This window comes from Rhinolophus ferrumequinum, chromosome 16 (assembly GCF_004115265.2).
Source record: "Rhinolophus ferrumequinum isolate MPI-CBG mRhiFer1 chromosome 16, mRhiFer1_v1.p, whole genome shotgun sequence".
NCBI lineage: Eukaryota > Metazoa > Chordata > Mammalia > Chiroptera > Rhinolophidae > Rhinolophus > Rhinolophus ferrumequinum.
In genome coordinates this window covers 43,330,339-43,354,686 of record NC_046299.1, presented here as the reverse complement: position 1 = coordinate 43,354,686, position 24,348 = coordinate 43,330,339, and the positions used below count along the sequence as shown (strand labels likewise).

Sequence of the window (24,348 nt, the reverse complement as noted above, 5' to 3'; positions counted from 1 at the left end):
ATGAACCAAATAGTTTTCATGATAAATTTTTGTGGATAAAAAAAAAAAGATCTCCCAAGGTATCTTTTATATAGATTATAAGATATTTGCTTGAATTGATACGTATGCGGGAGGATATATTTAATGTACACATTTACATGCAGGGATTGAGAGAGTAGAAGATCTAGTCTATATTTCTAATTTTTCAGCTTCTATAAGTAAACAGTCATTTTAAAACTTCTCTGTCATTTTCTTTTCATAGTGAAAAATACTATACTTCTTTACATTGACTAATGTCATTTTCTGAGGATCTTAATGACAATAAAGGGTGTAAAGGAACTGATTGAACAAACAAATATCCTAATGTTTCAAATTTCAAATATGACTTTATAATTTATTTTAATTCCATGTTATTTAGTTATGATTTGCTGGCAAGAATAAAATAATATAAATACCTCCAAAACAAAGCAAAAAATGCCAGCAAACAAACAAAAATCTTTTTAAGGTCTTTTTATTTTACATGTTAAAAAATGCATTTCAAGTTTCCCTAATAGCAAGGTATCCACAAATTAGTAAACTTTTTTCTTATATACACTAGGCACTGGCTGTCATCAAGGGTTTCTGTAAAATACTATTTGGAATATTGTATTAAGAATATAAGACATTTGATTGAAAATGTTATGAGGATATATGGCCTTCTGAAAACTTTGTTTCTGCACTTGAAATATTTTGATTGATTTGGTGGATTTTCATGCTTTCCAGAACACTTAAAAGGACAGCTTTCAACATGTAGTGAGGGTTCCTAGGGGGGTCCATTTAGAGTAGTTTGCCTACAAAATTGAAATGAACTAGCAATTTTATGTGAGGCAACCTGACAACCTATACTTGCAAATATAATTTAGTGAATGGGATTTATGTAATAATAGTGTTATTTGCATCTGTTTTCTCAAACTACTTTATATTAACTCACTTGCTCGTAGAATATCACTAAGGTTAGGAAGCAGGCATTTCCATTGTAACAGTTGTGTCATGCCTAAGATCACAAAGCAAATCATTAATAATTCGGTATCTGAATTCAGATCTTACTCAGTCTTTTCTCTTTCCATATGTTAGGTTATTTCCACCAGGTTATTTTACTGGTTTCTTAATCCAAGTTGAGATTTTAGAAATGTAAGTCTGTAGTTCTCAAGATGATTTGCTAAGTATAATATTATGCAGTAGGTAGTAAGAGTGGGCCTGGAAATAAAATTGGACGCCTAAAATTAAATTTTTCTCTCAACTTGCCAGTATGCATTGTGGAAACAGGTTTCCATTGTTGATATATTAAAATTGTGTATTTGGTCTTTAGATTAGCAAAATAGACCATAATGATTAAAAATCTACCTTCCTTGAATTTTGGTTTTTTACCTATTAGTGGTGGCCATGTTTTTTCCACTTTAACAGCTCAGCTTGGATTTTCTAAGAAAGCACATAAAAGCCTTATGTTTATTTTGAACATTCAGATTACTCATGTAAATTCCTTTAAAAAGGTAACTTTTCTTTTTTTGGAGTAGAGGTTTAGGAATGCCTCTAAGAAACCAAAATTGAGAGTAAGTTTTTATTGGGCTCGATTTTTGTAGTTGATTATAATCATTAGTGGCCCAGGAAAACTCAAATTTTAAAAACTGCCTTTTAAAAACATAAAATATAACTGAAATCGAAATCTATAAGGTTTGATTTATAAGGATTCAAGGGTTGGACCAAAGGAGTAATTGTTCCAAGTTTGAGATTTGTGTGTGTATGGATTACAAAGTCCTGTTGTGATTGGACGGGAAGTAAACATAATTTATTTTTCTGATCTGTGATTGGCTAAAATCCTTTTCTTTTCACGGTATTTTCTAATAACTGAATCCAGAGCCGTTCCCTGTTTTTATTATCTGACCAGTGAGTTTGAGGTATGTACTAGTAGTACTGTATCAAAAGTACTCAAACGGGCGTTTGTGAATTTTAAGGATATTGACAAGTGTTTGGCGTCCTTACAACTAAGCAGTAGCGAGGTGTAAAGCTCAAATAACTAGTATCTCCGCAAACGGGAAGAATGAAAGGATGGCAGTATTTTCTTCTTTTTCATTTAAAATCGTGGACTGTTTTTCTGCAGTAACTGAGTTCCGTGAACTGTTTTCAGTTAAAAGTGTTGCTCTGCTTTGTTGCTGGGACTACAGGACTGTTAATTCAGGCAAAATTCTGCTAACTCATACGGCGGGGGCCTTGTGTTCTAAAAAACATCGCTCTGGAGATGCGGCCTTTAACGTGGAGTTTATTTTGTCACCCAGAATGGAAACCAGCATACTTCACTTTGGCCTCACCCCCACTTCTGAAGGAGCGACGAGTAGAAAGGTGGACTTCAAACGCTCTTAATAGTGTTCCTGAAAGAGCATTTTCTTCTCCCGCCCCTCTTTACTTTGTAGCCCGGCTGGTCCCGCAGCGACCGCCAAAGCGTCGGGCACTACTTTCCGTCTGCGGTGGTTCCTGGGACCCTCTTTCACGGCTCCCTCACCCCGCCCGCGCCGGCGGAAGGAGACGCGCTGCGCGCTCGCAGATCGCTAGTGGATGGGGAGGCGGAGTAGTACTGGCCACGGCGCTGTGGCGGCGGCCGCCGGGGCTGCCTCCGGGCCTCCGACCACTGCGTGGAGAATTGTCAATTTGGTTTTTTTAATGTGTGGAGCTGCAGCGAGAGGCTGCGAGTCAGGGAGTCCAGGGAGTGTTGAGTAGTACTGCGAGACACCGAGGTCGCTGTGCCCTTCTGGGCAGAGCGTCGGGTGCGCCCCCGAATCCGCGCTGGTTTGCTCGCGGGGCTGCGGCTGTCCTCTGGTTCGCTCTCTTTAGCATGGGCGGCCGGTAGGCGCGGGGTTTCGTTGGTTCCCTCGCAGTGGATAAGGCAGCGTCCGCTTCGCTAGTGTCGACTATGGCGGTGGAGACGCGGCCGGAGCTGGTGGGGAAGCGGTTCCTGTGCGTGGCGGTCGGTGAAGAGGCGCGGCCGGAGCGCGGGCAGAGCGGTCGCAGCCGGCGGGGCTGGCGAGCGGGGGTCATCCGAGCTGTGTCACATAGGGACAGCCGCAATCCGGACCTGGCGGTAAGAGCGGCGCCCCTCAATCGCCCAGTCCGCGCCCGCTTCCCCGCTCTCATACCCGCACCTTGAGGGCTTACCTCTGACATCTTAGCTGAGTCCGGCCAAGCGGCGGTCACGCCCCTCTTACTACCTCAGGGCGGCTTTGCCCACATCTGACGGGGTCGCCGCCTCCCCGAGAGTAGCTTCCCCGACGGGAACGGTGACCGACCAGGACTCCCCGGCGTACGCCCAGGCCCTGGCCTCGGATCCTCGGCCGCTGTCTTGGAGGGGGTCGGCTGTAGCTTCCCCTGCGGCTCCCGGGCGGCCGCGGACACCTTACCAAAAGGCGGGGCTGTGAGACCAGCGCTGCGCGGGCAGGTGTGTGTAGTGGTGGGGTGGGCATGGCGGGTGGGGCGGACTCGCGTGGCAGTAGCGGGCCAGCTTCACCAGCATCTCTTTCTCGCGAAAGTCTTACTGGTGCAGAGATTGGAGACTTGAAACTTACTGTAAGGTTGCTGAAGGGCAGAGAGAAACGGAAAGAAACAGATCTCTGGTTTTCCAGTCAGTACTAGGATTATTGTGTGCTTTCCTGGCAAAGGCCGTGGTATTGGTGCTCTGATTCAACTTCTTTCTACAAGTAGGTGTTTGGATTCCTAACTGGAAACGATGAAAATGAAAATTTTGGGTTTGGAAGATTATAGAAATTAACCTCTCCCTTTTTCCTTTCCTCCCTCCCCCCCCTTCTTTCCTATCTGTCTTTGTACCTTCCTTTTGTTTGTTTTTTCCATAGTGTTGGGGTTTTTTGTTAGACGTGAATAATGCTTTTAGAACCATCCGTTCCTTTTTTTTTTTTTTTACTATTTTGAATGAAGCAGAAAGTATTGTAAATTAAAATGTTAAATGGCCTGCTGAACCTTTATCTTTTTCTTTGCTTTCCTTTGCCTTACGTATGACACTGCCAGTATTTTCTTTCAGTAATGTAGGAATGTGTACGATTTCTAGAAGGGATACGCTCTGTCAGTGTTCCAAGCCATTTTCACTGGGTGACAGGTTGGAGGTAAGGGGGTAGAGTAGAGAGAGGCAAGACATTGACTAAGCCTCGAAAGGTCAGTTTACCAATACGTAATCCATGAAATTTATTGGTAGTGCCCTGGGACTTTTAATTTTCACTGAAAATTTCAAACTTGGGAATATTTTTTTCCTTGTATATATATATATGGATTTACAATTCCAGGTTCACTTTAATATCTATCTATACATGTACATACTTATTTTTGTTGTTGGAATTTCTGTGTTTTTTTTTTTTTGGTAAAATCTTGTTTCATGACTATATACGATATATCAATGATAGGGTGTCTCACGGCATATATTAATGCTGACTTGATACTGTAAAATAGAAAACAGACTAGAAGAATTTTGAAAATTTTTATTGGTTATTCTCATTGAAAAGAAGAAAAAATGCTACTTAAAAAGAATTTTGATCTTAATTGTTCTACAATTGTGGCAATTCAATAACTTTTTGTATGCTTGTGTAAAAAGCATTTGCTGAATTTATTTCTCCTTTTACTCTGATGTGAAATTGTCCTGGCTTTTATGTAGAAGCTAGTTGGAGTATAATTAAGCGTTTTAATAATATTCAAGACAAACATGAAGTGATATTTTGTTTTTCTACAGCATTTTGTTTTAGTAGATTCATGAAAATTAGAAAATATAGTTTTAAATTATGAATATTATTGGTGACATTTGAGTTATTAAAGTTTTAAATATATTCAAAACTTTCTTACATGGAAATTTAAATAATATAAAGAGAGGTTTACATATATCATGTTTGTAAAAGGCAAGGTATTAAGCTGGATATTTAAAAATGAAAAATACATGTGGATGGTAGGGATTGACTGGAAGGAACAGGAAGAAGTTTTCTCAAGTGATGGAAATGTTTTATATTTTGATGGTTGGTTACAGGGATGTGTATACATATGTCAAAACTTATTAAATTGTACACTTAATATCTGCATTCACTACATGCAAGTATTACCTCAAAAAAAGAAAAAAATGTGTTTTGAACCATAATTATGTGAACCTTTGAGTTTTTCTTTATCTTAACAGTCTTTATTTAAAAAAATTGTTACAGTATAATCTGAGTTTTTTCAGCCTAGAACCTACAGTGAGAGTTAACTCCCAGACGCTTCCATTCATATTTTTTTATTCATCTTTCCTAAGTGAATGAAACTTAGAACAGTTTAGCATTAGCAAATTTATTAGAAATCTTGGCTATACGTACTTATGGCACATGTTTGGAAGGGTCACTATCAAAACTTGAAAGTAGTTTAGGAAATACTTTATCTCAGAAGTTAATTATTCTTTTATTTGGTCTTATGTATGAGGAATTCCCATGTGCATTAATTTCTTATCACTGCTGTTAACTAACACAACCATGTTTAAAAAATACAAATTGATTATTTTACAGGACATGACAAGTCTAACATGGGTCTCAGTGGGCTATGTTTTTTTCTGGAATCTCCAGGGGAGATCCATTTGTTTTTTCTTCCTTTTCTAGCTTTTAGAAGCAGTTCACATTTATTGGCTCATGACCCTCTTTTTCTTTAAAAGCCAGCAGTGTTGTATTTCTGACCATTCTTCTCTGGTCACTTCTCCCTCTGACTCTCCTGCTTCCCCTTCCACTTTTAAATGCCCACGTGATCATAATGGGCCCACCCAGATAATCCAGAATACTCTCCCCATCTGCTAATTAGCAACTTTAATTCCATCTGAACCTTAATTCCCCTTTGCCATGTAATGTAATGTAATTATAGGTTTCGTGTATTAGGACATAAGTGTCTTTGGGGTGGCATTATTCTGCCCACCAGACCATGGTAGCAAAAATATTCCTTTACAGTACGATCATATATGATTTGATGAAAATAAATTACGGCTAAAATTGTAGTTTTTCATGCTTGAAGTTTTAGTGATATCACTCTCTGATCTCTAACGTAAATGAGCTTAATGTAGAACTTTTCCTAAATTATGCTTTGATAATTTCACCTACGTTTGTTGGTGACTTAATAAAATGGCTTGAAAACCTTCTGGGCTATCTATTGGAATTACATTAACCAACGAAAGACTTTATCTGAATCCCTTTTATTCAGGAGGACCAAGTTGTTGAAGAAGTTGAAATATATAAAGTATATTGTGAGCCTTTATCATGTTGGATTATTTTTAGCCCCATCATTTAGGAAGGTTTTTGCCCTGAAATACATGTTGAACATTATTACTGCCTTACTTCTTGAGGATTTTTTCTGGAAGTATCATGGAAGGAAAGCTGGCAGTTGAGAAGTACTGTTGCATAATATTGAATAATATTGTCATACTTATTAAAGACCAAAAATTGATTTACTCTTTGTTTTACTTACATTTCATAATCTATCAGCCATTTATTTACTTGTTTATTATCCATCCAGTCATTCATCTAACCACCTTCCCTTGATGCTTAGGGTGATTGCAGCATTGTTTCAAGTTTACCTTGTCTGAAATGTGAGTATTTAAAAAAATGTATCAGGTTTTTTTAATACCCAAAAGGAACAAACAAATTATATTATTTTTCATAGGCCAAACACATATATTTGCTTATACTGGGGGTTGGGGGTGCCAAAAAATGCATACACATTTTAAGAGATGTTATCTGTGCTCAAGAAGTATTTCCCGTAATCAGAAGTGTCTGGACGCTGATGGTAACCACTTTGAGCACCTCTTATAATTGCAGAAGTCAAACGTGACTTGTATTCATCTTTTGTTATTGGTATATATTGAGTATTACAATTTTAATATAATTTTTTCCTTTCTTAAAATGTGTACATTGTTTTGGCACCCTCTGTATTTTGGGGAATTTTCTGATGGTAATTTAATGAGGAGTAGCTAACCTTGGAATGTAGATCTTAAACTGTTCTAAACTGTGTAACTGAAAACAAAAGTTATTTTGCACATCTTGTGTGTCTTAAATATAAATAAAATATTCATGTTTAGGAAATTTAAAGTGATTTATGATTGATTTGTTTATAAGGAAGTCCTGTGTTTATAGATTTAATATATTTTTAGTTCTATACATTTCTGCTCAACTGTCTCTTCATTTAAGTATCATATTGAGTTGGTAACTTTTGACTTCCTTATAAGTTTTGTTAGTATAATTTTTTAGGTAAGTTTGAAATTTATAACATGGTCTTGCAGTATTGATAATGCTAATTTCCAGTTTATTCACAAAATATTGAATGAGTGAATGATTTTTATTTTATTGTTTAGTATGATCTGGATAAGTTGAACCATAGGGAAAATTGGTTTAGTTGCTAGGTAGGAAGACTTTTATTTCTGACTGAAAATACATGGACTGATTTTGCCCTCTCTTGAATTTGTTGTTGGTAGTCCTAAAGATTTAGGTGCAAGAAAATGAGTATGATTTTAGAAGGAGGTATTCACTCAGTAAATGGTGTGAATTGTATGTTTCTGTGTAAAATTAAAGAACGGATGTACCTTTTCCCCTTTGACCTGTTATATATACATTCTGGCACATATTTTGATTCCATTAATTTAAAACAGAATTTTTTCATTCATCGGGGTAATTGGACTAACGACATTTTACCATGAGAATTCTGTTCTTCATATAGAGATGTCATCATATTTAAAAGTAAAAATATCTAGATATTTCAATGTAATTGAAAGAATATGGGCTATTTCCCTAAGTTTATTGATATATTTTTGACAATTCCAAGTTACGTACAAAGAATGTATTCAATACTCAAACTCATACTCATTTTCTTTCCCCTTTAAGTAGTTAGTATAGTACCTAGCATTTACATAGCTGTTTAGTAAATATTCATTGAATGGTAAATAAATGAGTGAATATCATAAATTTCCTGAATACTGTCATGCATACTAACCATCTCAAGTTATCTGTTACTAATTACTCGTAATTTTAAATCTTTTTTTTGTTTTGTGGCATCGTGTACCTTAGTGGTTACTTCCCCAATATCCATTATCTGTGGTATGGTTTGACCAAAATGTGGACCATGTATTTGTAGGCCAATCAGGGAAGTGAACACTTCTGGCTACATTGATGAGTGCATGCTCTAAATAGGTCCAATCAGAATGAAGCCAAGGATAGTATTGCGAGGGTATGAGTGTGGAATTGCCACAGCAATTTTTCTGCTTTTAAGGTAAACCAATTTGAAGACAAAGCTGACGTACAGAGGCTTGTAGAGTTGAAGTCAACAGAAAGAATGTGGCTGATCAAATTGTTTTCTGAAGCCTAAGTACCACTATTGAATTTTCACTTAGAGGATTTTTCATTATGGAAGAATTAAGTATTTATGTCTTGTTTTTGTTGGTTTTTCTTTTCTTTGGAACCAAAAGCATGTTAGCTGATACACATGGTAATATTTCATTACATTTTTTTTGAAAGAGTATGAAAGATAGGCATTTTCTTGACACACTCGGCCTTTGTTATTTGATGTTAAGACATTACACTTTTGTTAAGCCAATTTTGAATACTTCAGTGATGATTTTCAAGAACGATGATATGTTCTGCTTTATTGTGTGCAGGTGTATCCCAAAGCTTTGAAAAATTATTTTAATGTATATAAAACGAAATCTAACTTTCTAAATCATTTAAAATTAATAAATTTGATTTTGTATGTCAGGAAGTATGCTTATAAACTCCTTATAGTTAACAAATTTCAGGAAAGAGTTATTCAGAAATTAACAAGAAATAGCAACCTTTACTTTTTAGGTCATATACCATAAATGTTGTATGTTTCTACTCTGTCATTGTTGACCAGATAAATAATATTGGTACACTGTTCCTTATCTGTGATTTTTTAATGATTCATCCAGAAAATCTGACTGACTGAACATTTTTTTTTTTCAGTAGAAGCTAATATGAACTGAGTATTTTGTAATAGAAATATTAATGTGCTTAATTTTAGGGTGCTGGCTGTAAACACAGCTTTACATATAGTTTATGCACTTTTACATACAATATATACACTGTATTACCATACTCAGCTACCATAACATATGCTCTGTTTAACTTTATAAAATCCAACAAATTTTGAAATGCAAAACACATCTGGTTGGAAGGGTTTGGGATGAGAGATTTTTTTTGTTTGTTTTTGTTAATTAAAGTTTATTGTGGTGACAATTGTTAGTAAAGTTACATAGGTTTCAGGTGTACAGTTCTGTAATACATCATCTATATATCACATTGTGTGTTCACCACCCAGAGTCGGTTCTCCTTCCATCACCATATATGTGATCCTTTTTACCCTTATCTGTCACCCCCCCCCACCTTCTGGTAACCACTAAACTATTGTCTGTGTCTATGTTATTTAAAAACTAATACTGATGGTAGTTTTTAAAACTAATACTAATACTAATTAGTATTTAAAAACTAACACTGATGGTGTTTAATGGTAGTGATTTAGTGGTAACAAATATTGCTAATTTCATTTGTTTCAGGATTTGACAATGATTATATTTCTGCCTCATGTTCAGATAAACAATTTTTTCAATGTGAATTTTTAAGACTTGTGTTTTATTTGACAAAATTTTTAATTTGATAAATTTTAAGATTACACAATGTACCTTTATTTTAAGATTGTTGCTTACTAAATAGTGAAATGTTTAAAAATGCCAAAACGTTCCCAGAAATTATCTAATTAGATGGAATCTTTTCATGTATGATTTATATTTTATATTTTAGCAATTTTATAAAATTACTCTAGTAAATCCATTGATGAAAATATTAATTTATTTTCATTTTACAATGTAGAACCTATTGATTTATTTATAAAATACATTGTTAATTAGTAGGAAACAGCTTATTATCCATTTATTATTTGGTTAGACATGGTACTAAAATTCTAAAGTTATAACATGGTTTAGGCCAGTTTCCTGGACTCAACCAGTTGGAACTATGAGTCATACAGGAATTCTGTTATTGACTTTGAGCATGGTAGATAAGTGCTTAAACCTGTAAGTTTACACCTATATTTAATAAAAAGTATAAATGTAGTGAAACATGCTTTTGGAGTTAATTGGCTAGTAGACTTCTTTGGAATTAATAAAAATTTTGGATTACATATTTTTAATACATTGCAAATTTCAGGTACAGTGTTTCATCTATATTTGTTCAAACCAGCCTAACATAACTGATTTTATTTTATTTTATTTTATTTTTATTTTATTTTATTTTTTTAAAGATTTTATTGGGGAAGGGGAACAGGACTTTATTGCGGAACAGTGTGTACTTCCAGGACTTTTTTCCAAGTCAAGTTGTCCTTTCAATCTTAGTTGTTGAGGGTGCCGTTCACCTTCAAATTGTTGTCCTTTCAGTCTTAGTTGTAACATAACTGATTTTAGCAGTGCGTCTTTTGAAATTAGTTTGAGGAAATAGGAATTGTGTATAAGTATGTATAGAGATATATAACTGATCGCTTAAAAAAACCTTTCGTTTCACTGAAACATTTCTCAAAAATGCTTTTAACATTTCACTTGATTTATAGTGTGGACCTCGGTTTTCTCATTTATCAAAACAGTGAATAGAATTAATCTAGATCCAGAATTTTTCCTATTCTTTAATTCTAGAATTGTGATGTTAATGGTTTTTACCTGTAGTGTCTTGGAATGAAGTGTTTATTAAGCAAAAATGAATTTCAAATCTGTCCCAAAAGTTTTTACTTCTGAGTTAATGAAACTTTTCGTTATGACATACCTATTGTGTTATATTACCAGGACCAAAATTTTCCTCTAAATAATGGGATTTCTGTTTGGTGTTTCTTTTGCATGATCAAGATGAGTTCACAGGATTTGGATTTCCATGATTGGACTAATTGAGGTAGAAAAATAAATATTCCAAGGCTACAATATTGGGCCTTGAAATAATTTACTATATATTTCTTAATGTACTTACAAGTTTTGATCAACTACATTTAATTTTTTGGTGAAAATACCCCAGAATGCAAATTAATCAAAAGAAGTCAGTATTGCTTCTCCAAATGGTTAGTAACTCACAGACTTTAATTTTTTTTTTTTTAAGTCCCTCCTATTGCTTTGATACATATTCTCCCTGAACCTGTGCTTTTTCTTGATTTTTTTATAGTCAGGTCCTCTTGGTACTTCATCCTTTCCTTACTACAGTTCCTCCCATCTTCTTCTTAGTATCAGATTCAATCCTTTGCTTGCTGTGTTTTGTGTTTTTCAATCTTACTACCTTTGGAGAATTTTCTTGTACTTTTCTGCATCGTTACTCACAAATCTGCATCTTAAGCATTGGCCTTCAATTTGAATCCACCATCTCTCCCTTTGATGTCTTTACATGAGTGTCCTCCATTTGAGTCTGATATAATGTGTCTAAAATGTAACTTATTATCTTCATTGAAAACCAGCTTCCCATCAGAGACTTATGTTGAAGTCTCATCTGGGTCTGAAAACTACTTCATCTTTTATCTTTTCACCACCTAGAATGTAGGTATTTACTGAATTCTACAAATTTCTTCCTTCAAATTGCAGTCTGCTCTCCCTATCCTCCCTGTCTGTTTTTTTTTTGAGTTTGTACCACCACTGGGTTCAAACCTTCATTGTTCCAGGCATGGATTTAGTGATATTTTTACCTTCAAATTTGTTTCTTTTCCAGTGTGGACCGATTACTCATCCTGAGTTTCCCTTTAGCTCACTTTAATAGTTTTTCCTTTGCTTATCTGATAAAGTCCAAACTCCATTTTCCGGTGTTTAGATGTCCACCTTGCCCCTATCGTTTGATATTTAAAATTCAGTAATCACCTATTAAACTGTTGCGGTGCTTTAGCAAATCTTTTGTTGGAATTTTTAAAATACTGTAACCTGTTTATGAAATTATAAAACGCATTTTATGTTTCCTTTCAAATTTCATTTGCTGATAAAATTTCTGATGTCAAAGTGATGTTAGACCTATTTTTTGTTAAAAATGGTATTACTTGGTGTTGCATGAACTGAGTCAAATGAGAAAACATTCTTATTGAATCAAATGATATATAAAGTTATTAGTTATTCCATTTGTGTTCGTGAAAAACAAAGTCCAATTTAACAATATTTTATACAATATTCATGAATCTAGAAATGCCACTTTTCTTTGATTTTAAGATGTGCATTTTCCACATTTTAATGTTTCTGAAATTAAGGCACAGTTTTCATACAGTTCATGTTAAAAGCGACTTGTTTACCACTAAGCAGAATATCAAGTGGCATATACTGATAGCAGTCTGTCTGCAAAGTGACCTTGGTCGTATAGAACCTTTCAGTCTTAGTATCCCTTAAAACTCTTACAAATTATTGAGGATCCCATAGAGTTTTGATTTTTGTGGGTTGTTGATTTTTACTGTATTAAAAATTAAAAATAAGAAGTTATAACAAACAAGCACAAATTCAGTTACCTGTCAGAACAGTGCTATCACACTACATGTAGCCTGTAGAAAACTGCTCTGTACACTCATGAGAGAATAAGAGTGGAAAAGGCAAATAACGTCTTAGTGTTATTATGAAAAGTTTTTTCATTACTAACCTTTTGAATGGGTTCAATTACCCCCTGCCCTAAACCTGTGGTGAAGGTATCTGTTCATCTATTATCTCTTTAGTTGGGATTATTTACATTGGTTTTATGGCAGGTGTTTAAATTTTAAGTTGAATTTGGCTTCTTCATCATTTCAGGTGTCTTCTAGTGTTTGTTATATTTGTATGAAAATTGTATATTCTAAATGTAGGAGATTTCCTGTCACATGCCAGAGAATGTCGCAACAGTAGAACATGCAGTGGAGATTAAGTCAGCATTCATAGAATAGATTTTAGAATTTTTCAAAGCTAGGAGAGGTCTGTGTGACTAATTCATGTCTTATGAAAGATTGTCACTTAGCTGAAACATCTGATCCATCTGTCAAAATTATGAGTTTAAGTAAGATACAGAAAACATGTTTAGGCTCAGGAATAGCAAAGAAGGAAGTAGTATGTTAATGTATAATGTATGGATAAAATTATGCATTGCCATTTAATTTAAAATGGCCTTATGTATATTTATTGTAAGATTCTTTTCCTCCGTACATTGTTATTCCTTAGATTGACTCTGAGCATCAAGGCAATATAGTACTAGTTAAAGTATATAAACTGTGAAACAATTTAAAATTGGTAAACTGTTCCTGTGTGTTGAATAGTGTCATACTATTATTTTGGTTTGTCTTTTTCTTCTTCAAAACCGCATTGATGAAACTATATATATCATGTTTTAGAGCATTTTATCCCCTAAAATGTTTTATTGCCTTAACTTTCAAAATCTCTTATTTTTATACCAAGGTGAATTATTTTAAAGGAAACGATTTTTCATTGTTCATTTGAATGAAGGGAATAAATAATGAATATGGACTATTTGTGTCCCATCTTTCCATAATGGTTTTGAAATATATAAACAGACATTTACAAGGTGTGATCAAACAATACGGTGAATGTTTAAATTAAAAAAAAAATATTATAGTGAAAGACACATTGCCACTAATTCTTTTTTTTTTTAAAGATTTTTTTGGGAAGGGGAACTTTATTGGGGAACAGTGTGTACTTCCAGGACTTTTTCCAAGTCAAGTTGTTGAGGGTGCAGCTCAGCTCCAGGTCCAGTTGCCATTGTTAGTTGCAGGGGGTGCAGCCCACCATCCGTTCTGGGACTCGAAACCGGCAACCTTGTAGTTGAGAGTCTGCACTCCAACCAACTGAGCCATCCTGGAGGCAGCTGAGCTCAAGGTGCTGTGTTCAATCTCAGTTTCAGGGGGCGGAGCCCACCGTCCGTTGGGGGATTTGAGGAATTAAACCGGCAACCTTGTGGTTGAGAGCCCACTGGCCCATGTGGGAATTGAACCGGTAGCCTTCGGAGTTAGGAGCACGGAGCTCCAACCGGCTGAGCCACCGAGCTGGCCTGCCACTAATCCCTCTTGATGAAATACTCCACCTCACTTCAAACACACTTATCTCATTGTTCTTGCCAATTCTGAAGTAGTGCTGGAACTCCTCTGTTTCGTGAGTGTCTTTAGTTGCGCTGTCATGGTTGCCTCGATGTCCTGAATCATTTTGATTTTGGGGAAGGGCCAGAGTCTCATGGGGCTAGATCTGGTGAATAAGGTGGATGAGGACACACCATAATGTTTTTATTTGACAGAAATTGCCATATACTAGAAGTGATGTGTGACATGGAGCATTGTCATGATAGAAGATGATTTGTGGCACACTTTAAAACACACCTTCACTCAACTGTAGCTCACACCCAACTAACTGCATTGAACAAGTTGAAACTTGTCACACACTATTACTAAGGTTGGATGTGCCACCTCCCATGTTGAAGATCCCTGCCTTTCTGTTGGATGGCATTCGGCAGCAGCATTCACCATATTTTGTGATCAAAAAAGAAAGGTTCCATGTCACACATCACTTCTGGTATATGGCAATTTCTGTCAAATAAAAACATTACAGTGTGTCCTCATCCACCTTATTCACTGGATCTGGCACCGTAAGAATTCTGGCTCTTCCCCAAAGTCAAAATGACCATGAAATGAAAACATTTTGAATCGATTCAGGACATCAAGGCACCCACAACAGCACAAATAAAGACTTTCAAGAAAGAGGACTTCCAGAAACGCTTCAGAAAATGGCAAGAACGATGGGATAAGTGTGTACGAAGCGAGGGGGAGTATTTTGGGGGGGGGGGTTAATGGCAATATGTCTTACTGTAATAATTTTTTAAATTTAAACATCTACCGTAATTTTTGATCACACTTGTGTATTTGTGGAAATGATGACTAATTTCCCCTTAAATATAAAGTAAAAGCTGTGAAAAGAAAATTTTAAATAATAAGTAGTTGCTTTGGCCATCTCACAAGGTGGTTGTGTGAAGGAAAGTGTATTAAATAAATACAGTATCATTTCAGTGAATATTGAATGAATATTGAAATGTGTTTATCCAATAAATATTTGAGAACCTATTATATGCCATGTACTGTTTAAGATTTGCAAGTTATAAGGTGTATAACCTTAACTGTAAAATTTTGTCATGTATTATCTCATCAATTTTCAGTGCTTAATAGATGATAAGCAGTGATACCTGCATGGATTCACAAAAGGAAGCAATACAGGTTTAAAAGATGCATTTATGAGGAAATAGAATATTCTGAATCCTGACGAATAGCAATTAGAACACAAAAAGATAGGTAAAATGATTTTGGCAGGGAGAATGGAATGAGGAAAAGCAAAGTAGTTGGTTTCACAGAAGATTCGAATTGGAGAAATAACAAGGAAAATAATTTGAAGATCAGGGCCAAATTGTAGTATCAGACTGAGAAATGTGTGGTATGTCTAGGGAGTGGTTGCGTGAAATAAATAGCATAGTACTTGTGCCACTTACCAGTTTACGAATATTTCTGAGGGTAGATTAAAGGGCCTTTGTGCATGTACAAAATTAATTTAAATAGCTGAAACAACAGACTAATCTCCATAGAGATTGAACCTGTTTACACTTCTACCTGCAGTTTATAAGAGCACCAGTTTTCCCAAACCCTTATCAGTATTGTATGTTGTCAGTCATAATCTTTGCCTGATTGGCCAAAAAATGGTCTTTGCTTTAATTTGCATTTATGTGTTTTTGAGTTTCATGTATTTATTAGGTTTATTTTTTTAAAAAATGTAAATTATCTGTTCATATTTTGGCCTGTTTTATGATTTTCTTACTGATCTATAGGCACTCTTTTTATATTTAAGATATCTGTTTTTTGGGTTTTTTTACATGTGACATATTTTTCCCTAGTCTTGCTGGGTTTTTTTTGTTTTGTTTTTGTTTTTAAGATTTTTATTGAGGAAGAGGAACAGAACTTTATTGGGGAACAGTGTGTACTTCCAGGATTTTTTCCAAGTTAAGTTGTTGTTCTTTCTATCTTAGTTATGGGCGCCGTCCAGCTCCAGGTCCAGTTGCCTTTGTTAGTTGCAGGGGGCACAGCCCACCATCCCTTGCTGGAGTCGAACCAACAACCTTGTGGGAATCGAACGGGCAGCTTTCGGCATTAAGAGCACGGAGCTCCAACTGCCTGAGCCACCGGGGCCGGCCCCTAGTCTTGCTGTTTTTAAATGTTCATACTACCTTTCTCCTTATGACTTTGCTTATCATTTAGAAGATTAGTAAGTTTTTTTCCTTTGACTTCAGAATTTTGTGCATTATTTAAGAAATCCTATAACCCAAAATTGTATTTTAAAACATTGACTGCCCCACACTGATACAAAATGTCTCCTTTATCTTTTTCTATATTTTGATAAATGTGTATGGACTTTCTGTTATGTTTCATTTATCATTCTGTTTCTTGTAATGCAGGACCAGAGTGTTTTAATAATCACAGTTTTATAGAATCTTAATAACAGGTAAAGCAGATCTCTCGTTGATTACTTTTCATTTTCAAAAATGTGTTGAACATTGTTGCATTTAGGGTTTTTTTTAACTTTTTATTGTGATAAAATATACATAACAAAAAATTTCCATTTTAACCCTTTTTAAGTATAGTTTGTAGTAATAAATACATTTACCTTCTTGTGCAACTCTCATCACTATCTGTTATCAGAATTTGTCATCTCAAAAGGAACTCTGTACTCATTAAGTAATCTCCATTCCCTCTAACCCTTGCCCCTGGTGAACTCTAATCTACTTTCTGTCTCTGAATTTGCCTGTATTTCATATACATGGAATCATACAATTATTTGTCATTTAGTGTCTGGCTTACTTAACTTACTATAGTGTTTAAGGTTCTTCAAGTTGTAGCAAGTACTATAACTTCATTTTTATGACCGAATAATCTCTTGCATGTATATTCCACATTTTGTTTAACTGGTTATCTGTTGATACACAATTGACAACTCAAGTTCTACTTTCCGGCTATTGTGAGTAATGCTGCTATGAACATGAGTGTACAAATACCTGTTCAGGTTTATACTTTCAGTTCTCTTGGGCATATACCAGAGGTGGAATCGCTGGACCATATGGGGATTTTGTTTAGTGTTGTGGGGAACCACCATACAGTGTTCCTCAGCAGCTGCACCATTTTACATTCCTACCAGCAATGCACATGGTTTTCAGGTTTTCCACGTCCTAGCCAATATTTGCAGCTTTCTGGGTGTGTGTGTGTGTGTGTGTGTGTGTGTGTGTGTGTGTTCCAAATAGCTAACCTAATGAGTGTGAAGTGGTATATCATTGTGGTTTTGATTGGCATTTCCCTAATGATTAATGATGTTGAGATCTTTTCATTTGCTTATTGGCCATTTGCGTATCATTTTTAATGATTTTTTTTTTTTTAAGATTTTATTGGGGAACGGGAACAGGACTTTATTGGGGAACAGTGTGTACTTCCAGTCCTTTTTTCCAAGTCAAGTTGTTGTCCTTTCAATCTTAGTTGTGGAGGGTGCCGTTCAGCTTCAAGTTGTTGTCCTTTCAGTCTTAGTTGTGTCGGGCACAGCTCAGCTCCAGGTCCAGTTGCCATTGCTAGTTGCAGGGGGCACAGCCCACCATCCCTTGCAGGAGTTGAACCAGCAACCTTGTGGTTGAGAGGATGCACTCCAACCAACTGAGCCATCCGGGAGCTCAGCGGCAGCTCAGCTCAAGGTGCCGTGTTCAATCTTAGTTGCAGGGGGCGGAGCCCACCATCCCTTGAGGGAGTCGAGGAATTGAACTGGCAACCTTGTGGTTGAGAGCCCACTGGCCCATGTGGGAATCGAACCGGCAGCCTTCGGAGTTAGGAGCATGGAGCTCTAACCTCCTGAGCCACCGGGCCGGCCCCCATTTGTGTATCATTTTTGAAAAATGTTTATTTACATCCTTTGCCCATTTTAAAATTAGGTTGATTGTTTTTTGTTGTTGTTGATTTCGGTTATTAATCCCTAATTTGTAATTACTTTCTCTGTGGTTTTCTTTTTCATAGTTTTTATAGTGTCTTTTGTTGCACAAAAGTTTTTAATGTTGATTTAGTTCAATTTTTCCTTTTTTCCTTTTGTTGCCTGTACTTTTGGTGTCATATCCAAGAAATTATTGCCAAAACCAATGTCATAAAGCTTTTATGTCCTATTTTGTCTTTCATAGTTTTAACTCTTGTGTCTAGTTCTTTGATCCCTTTTGAGTTGATGTTTGTATAGTACAAGATAAAGATTCAACTTCATTCTTGGCATGTAGGCATCCAGTTTCTCCAGCACCATTTGTTGAAAAGACTGTCCTTTTTCCATTGAATGGCCTTGGCACCTTGGCAAAAAAATCATTTGACAACATATGTGAGGGTTTATTTCTGAGTTCTCTATTCCGTTCCATTAGTCTATGTCTGTCTGTATTCCAGTACCATACTGTTTTGATTTCTTTATATTTGTAGTAAGTTTAAATCAGGAAGTGAGAGTTTTCCAACTTGTTTCTTTTTCCGGATTGTTTTGGCTATTTGGTTCTCTTGAGATTCCATATGAATTTTAGGATTGATTTTTCTATTTATGCAAAAAATGTCAGTGGAATTTTGATATAGATTGTATTGAATTTGTAGGCCCCTTTGGGTTAAGATACTGATATCTTAACAATATTGTGTTTTCCAATCCATGAACACAGGATGTCTTTTCATTTGTTTGTGTCTTTAATTTTTTTCAGCAACTTGTTTTCACTGTAAAAAGCTTTAGCCTCTTTGGTTAAGTTTATTACTAAATATTTTATTGTTTTTGATGCTTTTGTAAATGGAATTGTTTCATTAATTTTCTTTTCAGATACCTCATTGTTAGTGTATAGAAATTCAGTTTTTATGTTGATTGTGTATCCTGCAACTTTGCTGAATTCGTTTATCAGGTTTTTTTTTCCTGAGTCTGTATAAAAATTTGAGTTTTCTACTTATAACATCCTGTTATATGCAAAGAGATACATTTTTTCTTTTGTTCAATTTGGATTGTTTTAATTTTCTATATAGAACTTCCAAACCATATTTTATTGAAGTGGCAAAAGCAAGCATTCTGTCTTGTTCTTGATCTTAGGTAAAGAGCTTACAGTCTTTACCACTGAGTATGATGTTAGCTGTGCAATTTTCACATATAGTCTTTATTATGTTGAGGTTGTTTCCTTCTATTCCTAGTTTGTTGCACATTTTTATCATGAAATGGAGTTGAATTTTGTCAAATACCTTTTCTGCATCAAATGAGATGACCATGTGTTTCCTCCCTCCCTTCATTCTTTTAATGTGGCATATTACATTGGTTTTTATTCTATGTCGAATCATCCTTGCATTCCAGGTATAAATCCCACTTGATTATGTGTATAATATATATCATTGTCTTTAATTTTAAAAAATTGGTAACTTCCTCTTATCATTTTTCCTTTTCCCACAATTATCCTAATATAATTTTCCCTGGAATTGTACAGTTTTATAGACAAATTTGGGAAGAATTCACACCTTTCCATTATTGAGTCTGCACTTTCACATGGAATGTCCCTCTGCGTGTTTGAGGTTTTTTTTTCAAGTTCTGCAGTGATTTTATTCCTGTTGGTCTTATGTTTTTGTTAGGTTTATTCTTAAGCACTTTATGTTTTGATTTTTAAATGTATGTGGACATGCCCTAAAGCATTAATACATACCTTTAGAAATTAATGTGTTTCCCCAAACACAATTATTGGACTAAAAATAATGTCCCTTTTCCCCATCTATGTGTTCAGCTCATGTAATTACTTGCTAGCTCTTTACGTTAATGGGCTTAATAAAGTTGCGGTAAAGTAGAGGTTATAGGTATGAAAAGTGTCATAAAGAAAAGTGTTACCCCAATAAATAGAATATTAAAAAATTCAAAGTATGGTTTCCACTGAATAGGTATCACCTTCATACCATCATAAAGTCAAAAAAGCGTAAGTTGAACCATAGTAAGTAGGAGACCCTCTGTATTTGTTTACATACATGCCCTTTCAGTAGATGTAGCTTTTATTGTTTATAACTCAGCTCCTGGCAGTGTCTAATACATAAGTACATAAAAAATATTGAACAGTTTTAGCATAGCTTTAAAAAATATGTATACAGTGTCTCCCTTGAGCCATCAAAGAAAACTGAGACTAAAAGTCTGATGGTTTTACTTCTTGTAATACCTTCAATACTAGTCCTAATCTGGATGTTATGTTGTTAGCAGTGGAAAATCATGAAGAGATTTCTGAACAACGATTCGTGTTTCTTAAGTGTTCTTAAAAGGAGATTGATTTGAAAACGGTGTGCCAGATAGTTCCATATTTTATCAGGAAGCATGTTACAGGTATTCTCCAGTATGGTCATTTTCAAAGTGTGGTCCCCAGATTAGTAGCATGAGCATTACCTGGGAACTCATTATCTTTCTATGATGGGAATAGTCTTGGAAAATATTTAACATATTTGACAAATCTTAGTTTTTCTTTAGAATTAAAATCTTAGCCTATATAGAGTATTGAAGGTTATTAGAGAAAAATTGCACTGTAAGTAGTGGGTTCATTGAAAAATAAAAACTTGTCTGTATTACACAGGAAAATGGTATGGTTCTAACTTGACAATACCTGGCCTCTTTCAGTTGTCTTGCTGAAGGATTGGATTCTTTAGGACCCAACTTTTCTTGACGATAGTTGATAGTTTCGTTAGAGGTAGGTTCTCTATTTTTTATTGTTTGGAAGGAAATAATTTACATGTACAATATGATGGAAGTTATTTAGTATATGGCATAATCACAGATAAGGTGTTATGATCTATGTATTTCCTGGTGGCTTTAACATATTTTTAAATGACAGAAGATGTTACATAATACATGAACATGTTGACATTAAGCTCTTTTTTAAAAAGCTTCAAATAGCTAATTGATCATTTAAATTTTGCTCACTAATTTCCTGAGGACCTTTTACCAAAGTATTTTAATATAAGATTTAAAACATTTCATAATTGGTAGGCTTATATAAAATTGCACATTTTATATATTTATCATCAGTTTATAACCACAATATGTTTATCAAAAGTTTGGCAGAAGTTCAAGTAATGAACATGTAGGGGTGGTACTTAGAAGGGAAATGTACCATCCCAAAAAAGCTAACTTTTAAATTTAGCTTTAATATTTCTGCTCTTGAAAAATAGAAGCCCCAATAAAGTAGTACCTCATCTATATATGTACATTAAATGAAAATGCTTCTTGTAATATTTAACTATAGTTCTATGGTAACCTGTTGTTTAAATAATTGATCAAATTCCCAGAGTTGTAGAGTATGGACTGTATTCAAGATTATTTGGGTCAAAATTTTTTCAAAGTAGGTGACATCAGTCTTTACGATCATAGAAAAATCTGAATGTTCCTATGACAAGTTTAGTTTTAACAATATATCTTATAAACTAACTCAGACATCTACTAATGTGAATTAGTTGCAAAATTAATCATTCTCACTGAATTAAGGGACCTTCTATTCCAATTTTCATACTTATAAAAATCATATCTGTAAATATTGTTATGTGATGCTTAAAATTTCATTTGGATATATAGTAGTTTTTTGGAGTGTGAAATTGAAAAATAGATTATTTATTTTTACCAAATGGAAGATAGAATTTTGCATATATACTTTGGGAACATGATAAACATAATTTTAGAATAAAATACAAATACAATTTTATAATCACTTTTTAAATGTATGAATTCTGTGGTGAGAAAAGGATAGACTTCACTACAGTTTTTCACAAAACGAAGGTTATGTGTCATTACTTATGTAAAATAGTCTTCTTTGTTCAGCTTCTTAAAGCACTAGGAGAATTGTGTAGTTCCATTGATTGGTTCCATGCAATGGAAATCTGACCTTTAGCAGATATTTGAGAACTTGCCAGCACAGCACGATCAACCAGCTAGACAGTTTTCCCCTTGTTATTTGACAGTCCTTTAGTTGCTTAGTAACATGCCAAAGAAATTTTAAGTTATTTTTCATAATACCAAAGCTTTCTAAAATATTAAGAACACATTGAAAAATATTGACAAATGAGGTAGATTATTGTTCCCAAATCATGGATTACAGTTCAGGTAATTTTTAAATATTTATTTAAAAAAATTTAAGAAAATCCTGTTGAGTGAATAATATTTTACTTTGTTATTTAAAGTATTTTTGTCTACGAAATTGTAATAAGGGTTGAAGTATGTTACTTCTTGCCTTGGTCATATTTTTCCTTCTGCGGGTTAAACATTACAGGTATCTTTTATTTTAGTGTTCTTGTTTAATTGTAATTATCTTTTAGAAGTACAGGCCTTTTTTTAGAGAGGTTAAATGTATCACAAAGCAGTTATCCTATTTGGAACTCCAAGCTAGGAGCAGGATGCTGCATGAATGTGTGGTAAAGCCTGTTCTCTGAAGGACAGTATTTTTTAGAGAATGTGAGAAGTTCAGCTGTGTAGTTGTGGGAGTTCAGCATGAACACTCTAAGCTCTGTTTTCTTCAACTTCAATTGAGTGTACAGGAAAGGGGAGAAGGAATGCCTTAATGTTTGAGAATCAAGTGATGAATTGATAGTAGCAGCAGTTGCAAGGCTGACTCTTTTCCTGCAGGTGCTGCTATTCCTTAGGGCATTACAGTTGCTTTCCATTGTGTCAGATGTGTAATTTTTAAAAAGATTTTGTTTGGATGAGAGTTTAAGGAATATAATCCTCAGTTTTGTGGTTTTGTAACAATTATGTATGCTGTAAGTTTACACTAAATTTGTTCTTCTAAATACAAGATTATGATTTGTAGTGAGTATTGGTATGTGCTTATCTATGACCTTAAAGAAATAAAAAGGTGTCTTTTTAAAGTCATAGATTCAGTATAAGGAGTTCCGATTCCAAGAATAATTAGCTAAACCAAAACTTTAAAATTCAAGCATTTATGCTACAGTTTTGCTGAATCCACATGAACAAAACTAATGGGCAGTATCGACTGCATGATAAGTGAAAGCCAGTTTCATATTTGTATATAAAAGCTTAAAGAAAACAATATAAATAATTGTTTCTCCAATAATGTTATCATATTATAGTAAATCTTCATTTTGGTGCTTTCTGATAAAAGTCATATATAAGTCTCTCTTAGGTGGAAAAAGTTATGTAAGTTAGTAAACTGGTGGCTTTTAAAAATGTATGTATAGCTAGGACACTAAAATGTATAGTTAAAATTCTAATGAATTGTATCTGATCTGTCTGTAATACCTGTGATATTACATACTGACAGTAAAGTTCTAGTGAAGTCCCTTTATATGAAGAAAAATTACATTCTTCAGTGAAATTTGGTAAGTAATCACAATCTTACTCATACTGCAACATTTACTCATTTTCAAAACCAGTAGAGTGGATTTGTAAGGGGATTAGTTTGTAGTAGAGTGGGCAGCAGTAGGGAAAAACGCATCTAATCAAATTTGCTCTTAAAGCCTTTGGACAAGATTAATCTATTGTTTTTCAGTTCATCCAACACAGCTGGCTTTTTTTCTTCTAGTGTTGGAATAAATTTTTTTTGTGTGTGTTAGATGAAGTGATTTTCTTGTGTTTATGTCTTTCTTACACTTCTAAATGCTAGAATCACACTCATCTTTGGGCAGGATGCTCACATTATGAGAGCCATAAGGGAGCTGTGAGAAAGAAGCTCTTAGGTGATCTGGTTAGATCTGAGATGTCTAAATTGGAATTTTTAAATCAGAAAATATAATATGCAGATTTAGCTATGCTTTTTAAAATGAAAAAAAAAGAAAAAGAAACTCCTCACTCTGTTAAGTAATTTTCTTAATTATTAAAAATTTTAGAGGAATATTAATATTCAGTTCACATTTTAAAAAATCCAAATATGTTTGTAAAAGTGTATTCTTTGCAGTCTTTCAGTATTTATTGATAATCTTTTACTGTGGCTCTTTCAGATTTGGATAGAATCATTCAAGTTTTTATTTTTCTTCATTGATCTGGGATTTATCATTGTTTATAATTTTGAAATTCTCTAATTTTCATCACAAAATTTTGTGACTTCCATTCAGCTTTTAATCTGACTTCAGAGAGAAAAGTTTAAATGTTTGCTAATGTTTATAAGAATTGCTTCATTTAGATTTCTTAGCATTTCTTTTCTCACACATGCATGTGTGCATGTACACATACACGTGTGCACGTATACAAGCACACAAGCAAGCAAAGCTGCTGTCATCTTATCTCCTAGCAAAGCTGGAAAAAAAGTTCAGCATAAGACAGCTGTGAAG

At 34.6% G+C, this 24,348-nt stretch overlaps 1 protein-coding gene across 6 annotated transcripts in view; it reads left to right on the top strand.

Moving 5' to 3' along the window:
* Positions 1 to 24,348, top strand: part of JMJD1C (jumonji domain containing 1C) — a 254,632-nt gene that overhangs the window by 37,232 nt on the left and 193,052 nt on the right. Inside the window, exon 1 of one of the 6 annotated variants that reach the window (XM_033130712.1) lies at positions 2,144 to 3,091. The exons of 1 other annotated variant lie outside the window; for it this stretch is intronic. In XM_033130712.1, coding sequence (XP_032986603.1) covers positions 2,924 to 3,091 — 168 coding nt within the window. In that variant the 5' untranslated portion in view covers positions 2,144 to 2,923. Of the gene's footprint in view, positions 1 to 2,143; positions 3,092 to 24,348 lie in introns of those variants that run through there. 4 more of the 6 variants (XM_033130713.1, XM_033130714.1, XM_033130715.1 and 1 more) reach the window with 4 other exon arrangements.